The following is an 18,197-nucleotide window of genomic DNA, read 5'->3' as shown; positions in this document are numbered from 1 at the left end:
TTTTAGGTGGGAAGGGATATGGAGAAGCAATGTAGACTTAATGGTACTGTTCTAAAGAGTACAGAGGGGCCTGGGGTTCATGTGCATAGACCTTTGAAGGTTACAGGACATAATATTGAGAGTAATTACCAACACATATTGGGATCCTGGGCTTCATAAATAGAAGTATTGAGTACAAAAGCAGGGAAGTTATGTGGAACTTTTAAGGAGAACTGTGTCCAATTTCAGCATAATCTGAATGAGGTTGGTAGTCACCGCAATTAGATGTTTGGGAATTTTTTTTTAATGCTGTTGCTTGAAGGGTAGTGCAACAGGAATTTTCACATCCACCTGAACAATTTGACACTTCTACCAATGTCAAACTCCTTCAATATTGCACTGGAATATCAGCCTAGATTGTGCTTTCAATTTTTTTTTAAGTAGGACTTAAACTCAGGTTTATCAAATCTTGTAACTCAGGTGAGAGTAAAACCACCTGAACCAAACTAACATCAATTGAAGAGGGGCTGGGTAGGACAGAGACCAATTTTTTTTTAATGTATGTTCAGACAAACCATAAAGTTTAACAAATAAAACTTACTTCCTAGAAGAATCTTTAATTCATGTTCCATTAATTTCCCCCTCCCATTCTCCTGAAGGATTGACTCCTTGTTAGCATTCTTTCCTTCACTGGTAGCGATCATTCACTGCTATTTCATTCAAGTGGCTGTTAGTCAAATGTGAGTGAGCGTTCACAGCAAACACCCACAGATCATTAAACATCACAACAAAGCATTCAACTGATGGACGTGTGCACTTTCAGCAGAAGCTACTGGGAGCAAGAACTCGGTTTTGTCTCCCTAACCCAGAAACAGAGACTCAACCCATAACCATCCCAGCTGAGCGGTTAACCCAGAAGTGATTTGGGAACAAGTCAGTGACTCTACTCTTCCCAAGTTGCTTAGACACTCACTGCCTGACATGTTTAGCAAAGATTTACGAAAGGCTTACTGGATTTGTAAGAACCAATGAAAATAATGCCCTAGAAAATTTGTACAATTAATCAAACATTGAATAATAAAACAAGTGCAGTCTATGAATAACAGAGGTATTAAAATATATACACTTTATATACAGCAGAGGATGGTGAAAAAAAACACTGCTTGCATGGCAACTGTCACAAATTAAAGGGATTAAATGGGAGTATGTTTGCAAGAAGATAGTTTAGCTTTAAAATCCTCAACTTATGACACACACCATCAGGAGCTTCTGTTCATTTCCAAGGAGAGAAATATGTTTATTTACAACCAAACAATTCAAAATCAGTGGTACACAGAAACAAAATAAAAAACAGCATGCAAAGAAAAAAGGTATAACATTTAATCAAATTATGTTAATTTAAAAGCATCCCTCCACACACAGATCAAATTTTCAATTTAACAATTGATCAATGGTAGCAAACAGATCTTCATTACACATGGACAGACCATTATCCAACTTTATACCCTGCTCTTATTTTGAAACAAGGCAGAAAGAAACACCTGATCCTGGAACACAATTCACATGCAATACTCAAAAGCCAGTTTTATTCTTCAAACCTTCAGCACAGAGCTTAATTCATTTCCCTCCCCTATTTTCAAACTGGTCTCCAGCGATTCCAATATCACGAATTGGAATCTTTAGTTGATTGAATCCAAGGATCATACCAAGATTTCTCCCATACAAATACAATGCATCATTGCCAAACAAACTGTCCAGAACAATTCATATTGATAATCATATACTGCACATTTTTATATTTGACTTTCAAGTCCATTTAAAAAAATTTGAAAACTTATGCTTTTTCCTCCTCTTTTATCTTTTCTGCAATTTTCTCTGCAACTACATTCAACTCGGTGTTCTTGTTCAGCTTCAAGTACACATCTTTTCTGATTTGATGGATACTCAGCCAATCTGGAACGATATCAGCTAGTAACCGCAAATGTTTCTCCATTTCATCTGAAATATAAAGAAAAGAAAAATCACTCGATCCACTAATTTATTCCAATATTAGGACGTTCAAACAGCTGATGCTGGAAATTCTGAAGGAACATTTAAAATTAATTCAGCTAATCTAAAATATATAAAATTATGTGGCAAAAGAGAACACAAAAGCACCTGGTCTTGTGAAAGGTGAGACACCTTTCACAAGATAGCAAAAGGATAAGGGAAGCCATTCAGTCCATTAATTCATCCACAGAAAAAAAATCCTAAAGCTGCCTCATTTCAGCATCCAATTGTTCAAGATTCACCACAACTACTCTTCACATAAATCTATTCCATGCATTGATCAGTCCAAGAATTTCCTGACATCCTAAATTCACCAAAAAAAAAAATCTGCGTTTGCTCTTTCCGGTCCCTCAACTATCTTGAACACCTCCAAGAGCATTCCTCAGATTCCTTTCCAGCCTGAAAAGCCCAAGTTTCTCCAGTTTTTTCCTTTACAATTAAGGCCTTTAGACACTAGGGATCTGTACAGTGCATCTTCTCTGCACTGCCTTCAGCATATTAATGTGTCTGTTCTTTCGGTGATCAGACATGGTCCAACAGGAGCACGAAATAGTTTGGCCAAGTCTGCATCCAACTTATATTCTACTGCTCTGGTTATGTTGGATTTTGCTGCCCTGCATTATTGAACACAAGTCAAGAGTTTATTAGGATTCCCAAGTCTGTTTTGGTATCACTCTATTTCAACATGAGTTATGGAGTATGCATTCCTTACTTTCTCCTCTAATTGGTAGTCTTTGACATTTGTCTGTGACAAATTTTATCTTCTATTTTTATTCCCACATTCATATTCCATTGCAACTCATTGTCAGTTATGGCCCAACTCTTCCAAATCCACCTCCCCATCTACTTTGGCATCATCTACTAATTTTATTACTCCAGATCAAATTTCTGAATCCAAGTCATTTCTGTAAATTAGAAACAGTAGCAGTGCCAATAGAGACCTTTCAATTCCCATCTCCTCCCCCCCACAACATTCTTAAGAACTCTTTTAAACAGGCAGTATTTACCCTGAACCCCTAATGCTTTGACTTAACTAATAATACACATGGAACTTTATCAAATGCCATTAGGGAATCATCAGAAGGTTTTCCCAAACATCACATGGCTAACTCATTAATGGTTTGATGAACAATATCACTGCTGGCTATGATGCTAAGCTGGGGAGATCAGAAAAGTCTCTAAGTTAAATGCTGAACCAAGGCAGCTACAACAATTGGTCTCAGCAACCCAGTTTGTGGGTGGGGGGGGAAGCAAAAATAAAATCAGATGGAGGTTTCCAGAGAGAGAGTTACAGCTTGGCAAAGCACACACCTGTATATTAAGATGAGTGCAGCGATAGTGTCATTGTGTTCATATTCATTAAAAAAAAACACCATCTCTTAGGCAGCCCTTCAGTATCTTGGCTATGTCCGAGACACCATGTCCCAGTCGATACCAGGACGGTAATTAAGAAATAATGTTTATTTACAACCCCATTACTGCTCCTGGCTCTCAAGCTCCACGTTGTGCAAGTATGGCAAATTGTCAGTTGTAGTGTTTTTCTACAATGCTGTGGGTGAAGAGTTATGATGATGGCAGTTAGTTATGTATGTTTTTCATGAGGGTAGGTTGGATTGAACAAATTTCACTATGAATGAATCGAATTGCAGCAGTCAAGTTTTCTGCATTAAATGAACCAGATCTGATAAAATGAACAGATATAAAACAGGTCTGGAAGGAGGGTTGTTTTAACATTAGGTGCACAATAATGCAATACGTGAATCAGTCTATTTTCATAGTAACATGAAGAGCAGCTACAGTTTGGAATCGATTTATTAAAATAGCATTCATTGCAATATCCACTGAATTAGCATCACATGTTACCTGCCATACTAGAACAATCAATTAACCATCATTTCATTATTAATTTACCTAGGGGCATCACTGAGCGATAGCTGTCAACCACCCTGTTGCACGCCACTGTAATAATCAAGGCTGGTTTCTTCTCTGCCACAAAGACATTACGCAGAATTCTTGTTATCTCAGGAAGTCGCATCATCATATGGAGACGCTCAGTTTGTGCAGCAGTTCTGGTCATTGTTGCCTGCATTTTCTGAGCTTCTTTAGCACGAATCTATACAAGTGTTAATTGTTAGTGCTTGTGCCTCCAAATCAATATACTCTTAACTGTAAAATACAAATCTCTAATGAGCGAAACAAAGAAATTCTGTATAAAATCAAAAAAGGAAAAGACTCATTGAAATTTACTTTGAATACTAAAGCCCATGGAAAATATTGCTCATCATTACTTTAATCTGCCAGTTGAGGAACATACTCTTGATCATAGTCCTTTAAGTCAGGTTCAGAACCTATGTGCATAAATATGAAGGACTGTCCTCAACAGGAAAAAAGGAGGCATTATATACAATGGAGATAGGGAAGCACAATCTGATCAACAAGTACAGTGCAGTATTCTTAAAAACATGTTTCTGTTGAATAGAATTAGTTACACAAGTGGAATGAATGGCAAAATTGCATTTTCCACTTTATAGGCATTAACATTTACTTGGCAATGCTTTTGGAAGTGGCATTCCAGACTCTCAGGAGTGTATTTTAAGTACAAGCACTACAATAAAAAAAACAAGTTACCACTGTTTTTCTTTACAAAAATACAAACACATGTCTACTCTTTTTATTTACAAAAACACAAGGGATATTACGTCACCAAATTTTTTAAGCGATTACGGCAGAAAGCCAAAGTATGTTTCTATGTTTATCAGTAATATTCACTCTGTGGATATGAACCATCTTTTACTATAAAAATGTTCGTGCGCGAGGTTATTTTTGATTTTAAATCTCTTGTGGTTCCTGGCTTACCCTCTCGAGCAGACTCTGGGAAATCCCCTTCAGCGCATTAGAAGCACCAGGACTTGGACACTCAACATTTGGTTCCTTCTTTTGCACAGTGGTAGCAGCCTTGGCAGTTTCTACAGTTTTGAGGGCCATGTTAGCAAGGGCTTTCTCCATCTGAAAATACAAAAGATTAGTACAGTGCATTTATAGTAATGGGAAATACCGGACAGTACATCTAAAGTGTGCCCAAAGACTCTACTCGCAGACCCTGTCCCATCCCACAATATGCTTGGGATCAGATTTTAACATTAGATTGGATTGTTGGCTTATCACTACCTTTGGTGTCATCATACTGCGAGCTTTATCCAAGACTTCTTGAGCGGTTGTTAGCTTCTCTAAATCTGGGGGCTGGGGCAACTCAGCAGCAGCAATGTCTGGAACTTCATCCACGTTAAAGCGTGGGTGCCATCGTGTTAGCTTGTTATCTGGCACATGCATTGGAGGGTTAAGAGAAGCCAGGAATATCTGTAGGGAAAAATAGACAAAACGATTTTTTTTTTTGTTGTTGAAATTTTTCAGTTCTACTTTTTCACCAAGCGGAATCTTAGTCACAGCCCCCACACCAGGACTTATGCACTTGTTCATGTATTTATGGTTTATTGCTACACTCTGGAGGCCTCACCCTAGAAAGAATTGGCTAACCAAGAGTGGAGATAGATCACATTTCAATCTGACAGTAGTGTGTCATGATGAAAGAATGTGCAGGAGTTAGCATTTAACCTAATCTTTTCCACCATAACTAAGGATTTTCTGTTTGTATCAGAGAATCATTAGTACAAAAATTACCTTGGCTCATCACATTCATTTACAAATGTGTTTTACCGTAAACTAATGCAGAAATTCTGAAGTATTTCCAATTGAAAAGGTAGTACAAAACAATAGATACTATCACACAGAACCCCTGGTCATATAAATGTATATGTCAGACAACATGGCAGGAGAAAACATGAATTGGGGGTTGCGGACGATTATGGAAACGTACAAGATAAAGACATCTATAAAAGGAACTACTTCAGTGCATTCACTTGTAAAAGAAGGAGTAGTCTTCTTTCAAATATTACATCTGAAGGGATTTTCTTTTTGATTATATTAACAGCTCAAATAAAGTTTTCAGTTAACAGACTGATATTCACCAAGAGCTCCCCAGTTTTTTACTCTTGCCCATCGTGGGACTTTTTAAAATTCTTTCACAAGGTATGGGCATTGCTGGCTTGGCCAGCATTTGTTGCTCATCCCTAATTGTCTTTGAGAAGGTGGTGGTGAGTTGCCTTCTTGAACCGCTGCAGTCCATGTGGTGTAGGTACATCCACAGTGCAGTTAGGAAGTGAGTTCCGGGATTTTAACCCGGCGACAATGAAGGAACAGTGACATAGTTCCAAGTCAGGATGGTGTGTGTCTTGGAAGGAAACTTGCAGGTGCTAATGTTCCCATGTATCTACTACCCTTGTCCTTCTAGGGAGGTAGGGTTGCGGGTTTGGAAGGTGCAGTTGAAGGAGGCTTGGTGAATTGCTGCAGTGCATCTTATAGATGGTACACACTGCTGCTACTGTGGTGGTGGAGGGAATGAATATTTAAAGGTGGTGGATAGGATGCCAATCAAGCAGGCTTTGCCCCAGATGGTGTTGAGCTGTTTTGTTGGAGCCGCACTCATCCAGGCACGTGGAGAGTATTCCATCACACTCCTGACTTGTGCCTTGTAGATGGTGGACAGGCTTTGGGGAGTCATGTGGTGAGTTACGCACCATGGAGTTCCCAACCTCTGACCTGCTCTTGTAGCTACCATATTTATATGGCTGGTCCAGTTCAGTTTCTGGTCAATGGTAACCTCCAGGATGTTGATAGTGGGGGATTAATTGATGGTAATGCCATTGAACGTCAAGGGAAAATCGTTAGATTCTCTCAGTGGAGAGATGGTCATTGCCTGGCACTTGTGGCACAAACGTTACTGCCACTTATCAACCCAAGCATGAATGTTGTCCAGGTCTTGCTGCATTTGGACATGGCCTGCCTCAGTATCTGAGGAGTCACGAATGGTGCTGAGCATTGTGCAATCATCAGCAAACATCCCCACTTCTGACCTTATGATGGAGGGAAGGTCATTGATGAGGTAGTTGAAGATGATTGGGCCTAGGACACTACCTTGAGGAACACCTGCAGCGATATCTTAGGACTGAGATGATTGACCTCCCAACAACCACAAGCCTCTTCCTTTGCGCTAGGTATAACTCCAACCAATGGAGAGTTTGCCCCCTGATTCCCATTGACTTCAGTTTTGCAAGGGTTCCTTGATGCCACACTCAGTCAAATGCTGCCTTGATGTTAAGGGCAGTCACTCTCACCTAACCTTTCAATTAAGCACCTGTCACATGTTGGTGCTAATTTTGTGCCTCTTTGGTCACCACAAAGTTGTATTTATGATGGCCATTGTGGCTGTGAGCGTTTCTGGGTAAATCAGCAAGAGAACATTGCTGGACTGTATTTAAAGTCTAAAAGCACAGCCTACCCCAGGCTAGATGGAAAAACTGATCAAAATGCCAGCGGAAGTCCCACTTATTTATCCTCGCTGGCAATGATACCCAGTGAAACTACTGAATCACGTGTTTTTGGTAACCCAGTGACACTGCTGCTGTTATTTAAGCTACATTGTTGCCTTGAGCAACACTCTTACCGCTATAGTCGCGATAAAATGTCCTAAGGGACCACCTACTTACCTTATGATGCTGCTTCACAACGCGTACAAGGTTTCGGCTGAAGATGCGACGTCGCAGAAGTAAGTGCGATGCTGTTAGTTGTGTGTGCCCATCAGAATTCTCTTCTTGGGATGGTAGGAAAGGAGGAAAATTGTATTTAAGTTTTTTTTAAAAAAAAACAGAATTCTTCAGTTTTCCTTGTCCCCTGAAAGCAGCGACTCTATATTCAGTCCCATGGTTTGCTTGTATCTACGGTGAGCCTGAGCAAGGGTAATTTGACCACTGAAAGGAGTGTTAGAGGCGCAATATAATGGAGCCCAATTTTATCCTATTTTTCTGCAAGGGTCACTAGGTAACTTTCAGGAGGGGACACCATGACCCATTCTCTGATGCCTAGCTCAGTGCACGGAGATCAGTTGTCATATCCTGACTGTCACCAACTGAAGACCATCAGACTCTGAAAGGAGAACTGACCCTGGAACATTTTGACCAATGTAGCTCAGTTATACACTACCTTTACCCAACTGAGGATTAGGGAAAGTTAATGGAAAGAATTTTACTTACAATGAACAGTCAAAAGTACCTTAACTCGTTTGACAGTTATTTACACAGGCTACATATGTTTCTTTCCCATTTTCCCTCTCTCTTAAAACACTGTTGGGAGTTACAAAACATTATTAAGCCAGTTGGTTGAAGCAGGAATGCACCCAATCCCAATCTCTAGTTTAAGTTTGAAGGAATTTACGAGGCTGTTGTCTTGAGTCACTTGTTTCCTGGACCTCCAGTAAGGCTAGAAAATTAGTGAAAGTCATTTAATACATAAATATTTTCTTTAAATTAGCATAGCAAAAAACTGCAGTTCATTCTCTTCAAAGCCAAAACCTCCAACACAATTTACCTCCTTCAAATACAGGTTCAACGGTGAGCTGGTAGCTGGATCTCTTCAGAAAGTTGCTCCATGTTGGGATTCCCTTTTCTTGCCTGAACTTGTAGGCAGACGGGTAAACTGTCTTAATCTGCCCAACATTTCGTTCTTCAAATTTCCTACAAACATATTACAAGATGACTGCTCAAGTGGGCTAACAAAACAAGTGAGCTGGCACTTCTATATTACACTAATTACTTCTATAATACACTTGACTGGGTTTTCCAGGCATTTTGATTATACTTCATATTTAAAGTCTCTAAAATTGCCACCCCAGTGCATTGCAAGGTGATTGCATCAAAAACGCAAGTTTGCTGCCCAGACTGCAAAATTTCTCAATTTCGATTTCAATCCAGTTTTAAATGCTTCCCAAATCTTCTAAAATGTCAACTTTGAAAGGAGGTAATCACATTTTAGAAAAGAAGTTCTTGACCTGAGGAGCACTCACCTAATCCCTATGTTCAGTAATTGGGAAAGTGATAAAATTAATGCAATGTTACAAAGAGCACAATGGTACCTGAGGCAACAATATTTCCTTTCCCTACATGAAAAGGTTATCATGCTTCAAAATTATTCTATGCCAAGTACTTTGAGAAACAATAAATTTTTATGTAAACGCAAGATTTTTTTGAAATGGCAAGAGTCAGTGGGAATTTTCTTTCTTGTGCAACACTTAATAGCTGCCGAGATTAGACATTCGCCAGCTAGAAGTAGGCACAACAACAGTACAATCTTAGTACCATCTTCCAACTGATGTCCATCAATATAATCTATACTCACTTCCTCATCATGTCCTGGATACCCTGTTTCACCTTGGCAAAGGTAATGGTCTCGGAGCGATTGAACAACATGCTCACAACAGTATCCATACTACGGAACATCTCCGCTAACAGCTTGTACTTGAATGGCAGGGTCAACCCCGGCGGGGCGTCCTGTGCTAAATTGTGGAAACGCTGATATGCTGGTGACTTTACCCTGGAAAAGCATGAATTATGGTTACAAGATGCCTTGTGTTTAACAACTAGTCAATAATAAAGTAAGTATATTTTACAATGTTCCTCAGTTTTTTGTATTTTATATATTGCACTATTAAGCTTTTGTTTAGCTTCTTTCCTCACCTCTCCTCTGCACTTGGTTTTGCCTTCTGTTCAGTTGCCCTTTTCCGTTCTACCTTTTTTTCTTGTACTTTCAATTCCAACTCTCGTACCCGTTTTAGACGGTTCTTGATATCACTATTCAATTCCAACGTAGGAGCAAAAGAATTAGGAGTTGGTGCGAGTTTCTGGATTCGTTGGAGCTGGGCTTTTAACCCCAAAAGAGCCTCCTTTGCAGGTGTTGTGTCAGTCTGAAAGAAAGATGCATTGAAGACTGCATTGTTTTCATCCTAAATTCATTTAATGTAATATTTAGTAAAATAGCTTGGTGTAGGACATTTAATCTGTTGTTCTTTTCATATGCAAAATGTCCCACAATTGATAACAATTTATAGGATGATAGCCTAATCACAGTCTTCTGACATTCTGACAGCCTCTGGCATAGTGTAGCTCAAGTGTGCCAAAAGCACAGTCCGCACAAAAAATATTTGCAAAGATTTCATACCTGTTGATTTCTCCCATTTGAATTTTGCAGACCTGGAGGCTTGGAAATCATTTTCCTTAAGGCTGTTGCCTCATGGGTGGATGAATCCTAAATGAGTAAACCAAGATCCATTTGTTTCAGCAGCTTCAGACATATACATTGTAATAGAAACAATGGCCCAGAACTTAACATTAAGAGTCTATCAGCACTCACTGTTAAAAAGGAATAAACCAGGCAGCCACTTCCAGCATCTAAACGTGTGAAGTTTAAATTAAACGTGTGAAGTTTAAATATGGAGATCAGGAAGTTGCTGTCTGGGTTGTCCTGCCCTTCAAAAACTTTGCTATACCAGTACCTTGCCTAGGGACTCAGCATTCACACATTTGGAAAGGCAGTAACCACCTACGAACCATGTCAAAAAGGTTAGCAATTGTCCATTCAACTGTAAGTGAATTTTAATGGCGTGGTCTTAATTACTGCCAAACCCTCTGGTGCTGAAAATTTACCTCTACAAATGTGGAGTCTCATTCTTTAAAATTTTAATTATTGTTGGAGATTTTAAAAATTTTTAAAAAACATTTTCTCTGTCTCTCATCTCGCATTTTCTTAATCCTGTCTTTCTTTCCCTTTCTATACTTTATTACATTGAATTAAATATTCAGAAACAGCCAATTCCTTGTTTAGACTCTGCGTGTCTCCGTGTTGATATCATTTTAATTGTATTGTAAAATTTATGGATAAACAGGTTGAGTTGGGAGGTACTGATTGATTAAGTGTTTTTGAGCATATATGAAAAGGGGGCACCATCAGCTGTGGCTAAGTGGGTAGCACTCTTGCCTGAGTCACAAGATTGAGAATTCAAGTCTCACTCCAGGGCTTGAGTACAAAAGATCAAGGCTGACACTCTAGGTGCAATACTGAGGGAGCAGTGCACTTTCAAAGGTTTGTCTTGCAAATGAAATGTTAAACCAAGGCCCCACCTGCCTGCTTGAGTGGATGTAAAAGATCCCCAGGCACTATTTATGGAGGTCTTGTGCCACAATGGGTAACACCCCTGCCTCTGAACCAGAAGCTCCGGGTTAAACACCCACTCCAAGACTTGATGTCCAAGGAAGGTGCGTTCATAACGTGACCAAACAGGTTGAGTATCAACCTGGAAATCCTTTCATCACATACCAATGACAGGTAGTAAGAACAGGAGATTTTCCTGGTCAGCCATGTGATGGAAAGCTGGAGCCTCCGCCATCACTATCCATAGTTCCAGACTACAACATGCATGTAAAAGTGCATGTTCCCACAACAACTCAGACTCTGAGTGAACTGTTACACACCACAACAGCTATAAAAAGGGTTCTGCACAGATGCTGAAATAGCTCAGTTGGGATACAGTTGGATTGAAGACCTATTGGTCCCTGATTCAATCCCCGGTTTCAGCAGCTCTCAGACTGTGTGAGTTCATAAAAAGGGGGCTGCTGAGACACTGGGTGTTAGTAGGTAAACGGCAGATATTCTCCATTCTATAAGTAAAGCATCCATTAAGAAAAGGATTAGTGTCTAGTTTCATGCTTCACCATCTGGCTTAGGATCTATTTAACACACATAATGATTGGTTAAGGAGACATGTCATCTGGGTCATGGACTTAAATTTTGGACATGGCTTAGAGTCTCCATAGCATACATTTAAGTAACCTAAATAGGAAAAAAAATCTCAGTTGCTCATTTAGACTCGCCAATTGAAGTGTATGGCTTTGAGATCTACTGAATTACTATTCACGAGCTTACTTCTCTGCAGCCAGAGTTATATTCTTTAATCTGATGAACAGATGCAATTAATTATTGAGCAATTAATACAACAACATCCTAGATTTGGTTTCCAGTCTATAAAGATGGCTGATCTAAGCCTCGGGTAGCAATTGGGGTATAACAATTGGATAGGTAGACACCAAGAATGGTATCAAAATATTTGATAGAACTTGTTCCTGGAGCATTTCAGAAGCAATGTAGAAGGGAGAAAACTGGTAAAAAGAACATCTCTGGAGAGTTGCAAAATTGTGTTTGTTATGAATGGGAATAAATAGGGAAGGCACTTGCTCAATTGGAAAATTCCTGTGTTAAACAAAGAGCTTCCTTTATTCAAAATACTGGAAATGAAAACTCTGTGTATGAAATCTGATTTACTGTCTTGAGCAAACATTTCAGAAAACAGACTGTACTGACTGCCATGACGCAGAGGGGAAAAGACCAGGAAAAAGAGTGCTGAAATTCATAAGACAATATACAGCAGGTGGAGAAACTTAAACAATGCACGACCAATCTGTGGGCCTTTTGGTGGAGACATGATACCTGCAATTATTTCAGAAAGGGCAGTCAAGGGAGATGTTTTTGAGGTAGAACTAAATTAGTTTAAAAACATTCAGTAAACCCTGAATAACTAAAATCCATTTCTTTCGTCAGATCAAAGGAGGAATTTTAAATGTGGGATAATTAACCTCATTTGAGGACATTCCAGCAAGGCTACATCATCATAGAGATGGGTGAAGCTTAGGGAAGGTTTCTGGTTTCTATGTATCTGGTGTTTGCTGCAGCTTGGGTCTGGTGTGTGCAGTTTGGAGCTCACTGAGAACACATCGTCAAAATAGGTAAATTAGTTAGGCCCGTGTTGTAAACAGAAAAAGCTAACTTCTTGAGTCATTGTATGGAACATGGGTAGAGCTTAATCTCAGTTTGAATTTTGAGGGAGCACTGAAGATGGAAGGTTGCCTCGTTTGAAGCTCGTGAAAGAATCTATGGTGGTCCTCACAGCATCTTGTTTCCTTTTGCTACAATCAGCAGAATTAGCTGTGAAGCATTGAGAAGGGTACCAGAACAAGGGACTGAGGCATCCAGTCAAGAGGTAGTAAACAAAAACGTTAGCCTTGAGAATAGCTGAAACACTGGGAAGAATTAAAGTGAAGTTCCAGAGGGTGGTTCCGACAGAAATAAATAACTCTTAAGATATCAAAGTATAAGAGAAGTTGTGGGAGAAGTAGTAAAGCCAAGTACATGACATACGTACTTACAAACCTTATTATGTCATGTCAATAGTGCTTGATAAAAACAAAAAACTGCGGATGCTGGAAATCCAAAACAAAAACAAAATTACCTGGAAAAACTCAGCAGGTCTGGCAGCATAAGAATTTACGTTTCGAGTCCTCATGACCCTTCAACAGAACTGAGTATTATTAGGAGAGGGGTGAAATATAAGCTGGTTTAAGGTTTTGGGGGGAGGGGGGTGTTGGGGGAGAGAAGTTGGAGGTGGGGGGTGTGGTTGTAGGGACAAGCAGTGATAGGAGCAGATAATCAAAAGATGTCACAGATAAAAGAACAAAAATGTGTTGAAGGGGGTGATATTATCTAAACGAATGTGCTAATTAAGAATGGATGGCAGGACACTCAAGGTACAGCTCTAGTGGGGGTGGGGTGGAAAGACTAGCATGGCATAAAAGGTATGGGTTTAAAAATAATGGAAATAGGTGGGAAAAGAAAAATCTATATAAATTATTGGAAAAAACAAAAGGAAGGGGGAAGAAACGGAAAGGGGGTGGGGATGGAGGAGGGAGTTCAAGATCTAAAATTGTTGAATTCAATATTCAGTCCGGAAGGCTGTAAAGTGCCTAGTCGGAAGAAGAGGTACTGTTCCTCCAGTTTGCGTTGGGCTTCACTGGAACAATGCAGCAAGCCAAGAACAGACATGTGGGCAAGAGAGCAGGGTAGAGTGTTAAAATGGCAAGCGACAGGGAGGTTTGGGTCTTTCTTGCGGACAGACCACAGGTGTTCTGCAAAGCGGTCGCCCAGTTTACGTTTGGTCTCTCCAATGTAGAGGAGACCGCATTGGGAGCAACGAATGCAGTAGACTAAGTTAGGGGAAATGCAAGTGAAATGCTGCTTCACTTGAAAGGAGTGTTTGGGCCCTTGGACGGTGAGGAGAGAGGAAGTGAAGGGGCAGGTGTTGCATCTTTTGCATGGGCATGGGGAGGTGCCATAGATGGAGGAGTGGACCAGGGTGTCCCGGAGGGAACGATCCCTACGGAATGCCGCCGGGGGGGGGGTGAAGGGAAGATGTGTTTGGTGGTGGCATCATGCTAGAGTTGGTGGAAATGGCGGAGGATGATCCTTTGAATGCAGAGGCTGGTGGGGTGATAAGTGAGGACAAGGGGGACCCTATCATGTTTCTGGGAGGGAGGAGAAGGTGTGAGGGCGGATGCGTGGGAGATGGGCTGGACACGGTTGAGGGCCCTGTCAACGACCGTGGGTGGAAAACCTCGGTTAAGGAAGGAGGACATGTCAGAGGAACTGTTTTTGAAGGTAGCATCATCAGAACAGATGCGACGGAACTGAGAGAATGGGATGGAGTCCTTACAGGAAGCGGGGTGTGAGGAGCTGTAGTCGAGGTAGCTGTGGGAGTCGGTAGGCTTGTAATGGATATTGATGGCCAGTCTATCACCAGAAATAGTGCTTGTTTTGTTTGAATCTTAAAGTTTTTTTGTTGAAAAAAGATTTTTGTGTTCAAAATACTGTGGCGCAGTTCTATTGGATAAATGGAGGTGTTTGAATTTCTCCTTAACTATTAACGATTTCTAACTGGATCGTAACGAGGGCTAAAATCTACCGTGGGTTGTGCTTCTTCACGATGTTGGTTCTTTAAAGCCAATTGCTAAAAACCTTTGAAAGAATCTGCATAGAAAGCATGCTGATGAGCTACTCAAAAAAAAAAAGGTAAATGAAAAACTAAAGGGCATAATGGCCTACTCCTGCTCCTATAAATGTCCCCACGATTATTTTATTGGCAGCTGCATCTATGTTGACACCCACAGGGCAAATCACCTTCATAATATTGCCTAACAAGTCTAAATAGTTATTTCTAAGACTCTTTCTGTATCCTCATGGAATCTAATTAGGAAAAACTTAACTACTTTCTCGAACGTTTCCTACAAAATTTAAAAACAAAAAACTACTGCGGATGCTGGAAATCCAAAACAAAAACAGAATTACCTGGAAAAACTCAGCAGGTCTGGCAGCAAGGGTCATGTGGACTCGAAACGTCGACTCTAATCTTCTCCACCGATGCTGCCAGACCTGCTGAGTTTTTCCAGGTAATTCTGTTTTTGTCCTACAAAATTTACTACTTCAAAAGGTAGTTAGAATGGTTACATCACAGGAGGCCATTCGGCCCATTGCGTCTGTACCAGCTCTTTGCAAGAACACCTCAGTTAGTCCTGCTCCCCAGCCTTTTACCCCTAGCCCTGCATTTTTCCCATAAAGATAAATTATCCAATTTCCTTTTGAAAATTAGGAAACGGTAGTAGCTTAAAATTCAAACAGCCAGAGGCGGCCTGAGGTCGGGAAAGGTGTTATTATGGATGGAAGTTACTTCTTTCCCACCCCCTTGACCAGTGACCAAACATGACCCCCTGAAGTCTCACCGTGGGCTCGGATCCCCCTGTAAGCTGCAGCGGTGCCTCTCGTGGGGCTGCGTTCTCCGTTTCCCTCGGCTGTAACAAGAGACATCTCCGGGCAGACGGCACCCCATCCAGCCGCTGCGATCCCACACCCGACGGCGGTGCAGGTCGCTGCTCGCTGGCGTCGACGGAGCGAGGGCGGCTGCGCTTCTTCCCGGTGCTGGGTCGAGTCCCAGCTCCACGGCGACTCTCAGGCCGGACCCCGGCCGATCCGAAATCCGACCCGGCGGCTGCCCGCTCGCCTCCCGGCGGTGTGGCCAGCTCATGGCGCTGGGAGACTCCGGCCTCTCGATCAAGGGCCGACCAGCTCCCCTCCCGCTGGCCTGGGGGCTGGGATTTACAAACCTCCGGCGTTGCAGCTGCTGCAGAGGGGGGCTGAGAGGGAGCAGGGGCCGCCGGCTTCTCCAGCCCTTCCCTTGGCGGCGATTGTCTGCGTCCGGCTGCAAGGGCACCGCCGCCAGCCTGAGCTTCCACCTTCCTGCGCTTGAGGGAATGCGGGCCCCTCTCCACATTTTTGGTCCGGGGGAAGTAGTCAGTGACTTTGCCCTGCGCCATGGCCACCACCCCACTCACCGGGTTGCTCGGGGTGAGGGTGGAAACAAAACCGAGCCCGGAACTGGAAGGGCCCCGAGCTCAGGCCGAATTGTGAGCTGCACCCCAGGGGGCTTGTAGTTAAATCCGGGCCGCCCTGCTGTGGGCGGGGATCCCGCCCGGCCGGCCGCCCACCTGCCCGCGCGCGCTGTGTGGAACGTCGGGGGCTGAACGTTCCAACTGGGATTCCCCCGGCGCTTTTGTTACTTTCTCCCTCTCCGGGGATTGCGCTCCCTGCACGCAGCTCCCGTCCAAATCCAAACTTTCGCGCCAAACCAGCACGTGACCCAGCTGGACCGCTCCACTTTACTTCCGGTCCGACCGAATAAAAGGAAAAAAAGGTTGTATTTTAACCCCTCCCCCACCCACCCGAAATAAACAATCTCAAGTATTTAAGCGGGCAAGGAAAGGTTAAAGCGGCGTCCTTTGAACCAGAAGCTGAACTACACGACACTAACTCTGTTGCTCCCTGCTCAAGTGGTACAGTCTCTCCCAGAAGTTTCCTGGGAGAATTTGGTGCACTTTTTGGTTTGAAGTTCATCTTTACCGGAGTTGCTATTCTTGAGGGTTTTTTTTTTCAGATGTACATTTTTAGGGTTTTATGTTTTATTTCAGTGTTTTAACTTATCTTATTAACGACTTTTAACTAGTTTTACTTAAGATTTCGCAGTTTTGTCCATTTATTCCAATTACTTTTAAAGCATATTTTGCTCAAATTATAATTGCCAGTTTCTAATTAGACATATCTTTGCCAAAATAAAAGCAAAAAGTATCTTTGCCAGCTCAGACGGTATGTGGGCTGGAAAGACACTGGGTTTGATTTCACGCCATCACATCGCTAATCCCTCCGTTGGACTGAAGGGACAACGTTTAGTGCCCTCTTTCGCGCGATTAGGGAGACTACATCAGTCAAGTTTCCCGCTTGAACTCTGTATCCAGGCCCTCGTGTGGAAAAGGCTGTCATTTTGACGTCGCAACAACAGAGGGCGCACATCCCGCCCATGCGCAGTCGCAGTGCTTGTATCAATGATGTGGCTCACGTACTTTAATATACCACACGCTATACACTATGATTAAACTCCAATAATAGTCTTTCTCCATCCCCATTACGTTTACTATGTTTAATCGCCAAATAACTAAATAATGTATGGAATGACCATCGCCTACAAGAGAGAATCTGACCATCGTTCCTTGACCTGCATTACCATCACTGAATCCCCCACTATCAACATCCTGGGGGTTACCATTGACCAGAAACTGAACTGGACCAACCATAATTGTAACAACCAAACATAAGTACTGTGGCTACAAGAGCAGGTCAAAGGCTAGGAATCCTGTCTCCCCAAAGCCTGTCCACCATCTACAAGGAACATACAAGACAAGTTTGGACCAGTATTCTTATTTCCCAGTTTTTTTTTTGTGTTCTGGGAAGTCAGGAGTGTGATGCAATACTTCCCACTTGCCGAATGGGTGTAGCTTCAACAACACTCAAGAAGCTTGACACCATCTAGGACAAAGCAGCCCACTTGATTGGCACCCCATCCACAAACATTCACTCCCTCCACCACTGATGCACAGTAGCAGCAGTGTGTGCCATCTACAAGATGCACTACAGGAACTCACCAAGGCTCCTTCGACAGCACCCTCCAAACCCACGACATTACCATCTAGAAGGACAAGGTCCCATGCAAATGCATGAAAACACCACCAACTGGAAGTTCCCCTCCAAGCCACATGCCACCCTGACTTGGAAATACATCACCGTTCCTTCACTGTCACAGGGTCAAAATCCTGGAACTCCCTCCCTAACAGCACTGTGGGTATACCTACACCACATGGACTGCTGCGGTTCAAGAAGACAGTTTTCATCACCACTTTCTCAAGGGCAATTAGGGATGGGCAATAAATGTTGGCCCAGCCAGTGACGCCCACATCCCATAAATAAATTAAAAAAACCTCCATGCAGACAGCTGAAAAGCAGCAGCTCAGACTCTG

The 18,197-nt window shown here is 42.1% G+C and overlaps 1 protein-coding gene across 1 annotated transcript; it reads right to left on the bottom strand.

Moving 5' to 3' along the window:
• Positions 1–1,083: 1,083 nt before the first annotated feature.
• cdt1 (chromatin licensing and DNA replication factor 1) lies at positions 1,084–16,482 on the bottom strand. The gene is made up of 10 exons (XM_078544509.1): positions 15,576–16,482; positions 10,135–10,221; positions 9,654–9,880; positions 9,316–9,510; positions 8,509–8,654; positions 7,632–7,735; positions 5,197–5,385; positions 4,885–5,034; positions 3,940–4,141; positions 1,084–1,977 (listed from the first exon to the last, which is right to left on the bottom strand). The coding sequence occupies exons 1-10, from the start codon at positions 16,164–16,166 to the stop codon at positions 1,814–1,816; spliced, it is 2,055 nt and encodes a 684-aa protein (XP_078400635.1). The 5' UTR covers positions 16,167–16,482; the 3' UTR covers positions 1,084–1,813.
• Positions 16,483–18,197: the final 1,715 nt, after the last annotated feature.

This window comes from Cetorhinus maximus, chromosome 6 (genome assembly GCF_964194155.1).
Source record: "Cetorhinus maximus chromosome 6, sCetMax3.hap1.1, whole genome shotgun sequence".
Lineage (NCBI taxonomy): Eukaryota > Metazoa > Chordata > Chondrichthyes > Lamniformes > Cetorhinidae > Cetorhinus > Cetorhinus maximus.
The sequence above is the reverse complement of the archived record's forward strand: the minus strand, read 5'-3'. Positions and strand labels throughout refer to the sequence as shown.

Excerpts from the sequence above, each read along its gene's own strand:
- cdt1 (XM_078544509.1), bottom strand. The coding sequence starts at position 16,166 with ATGGCGCAGGGCAAAGTCACTGACTACTTCCCCCGGACCAAAAATGTG. Across the intron at positions 7,736-8,508 it reads TGAACCTGTATTTGAAGGAG|AAGAGAATTCTGATGGGCAC; the intron begins GTAAATTGTGTT and ends TACCATCCCAAG. Across the intron at positions 1,978-3,939 it reads TCGCTCAGTGATGCCCCTAG|ATGAAATGGAGAAACATTTG; the intron begins GTAAATTAATAA and ends TTTATATTTCAG.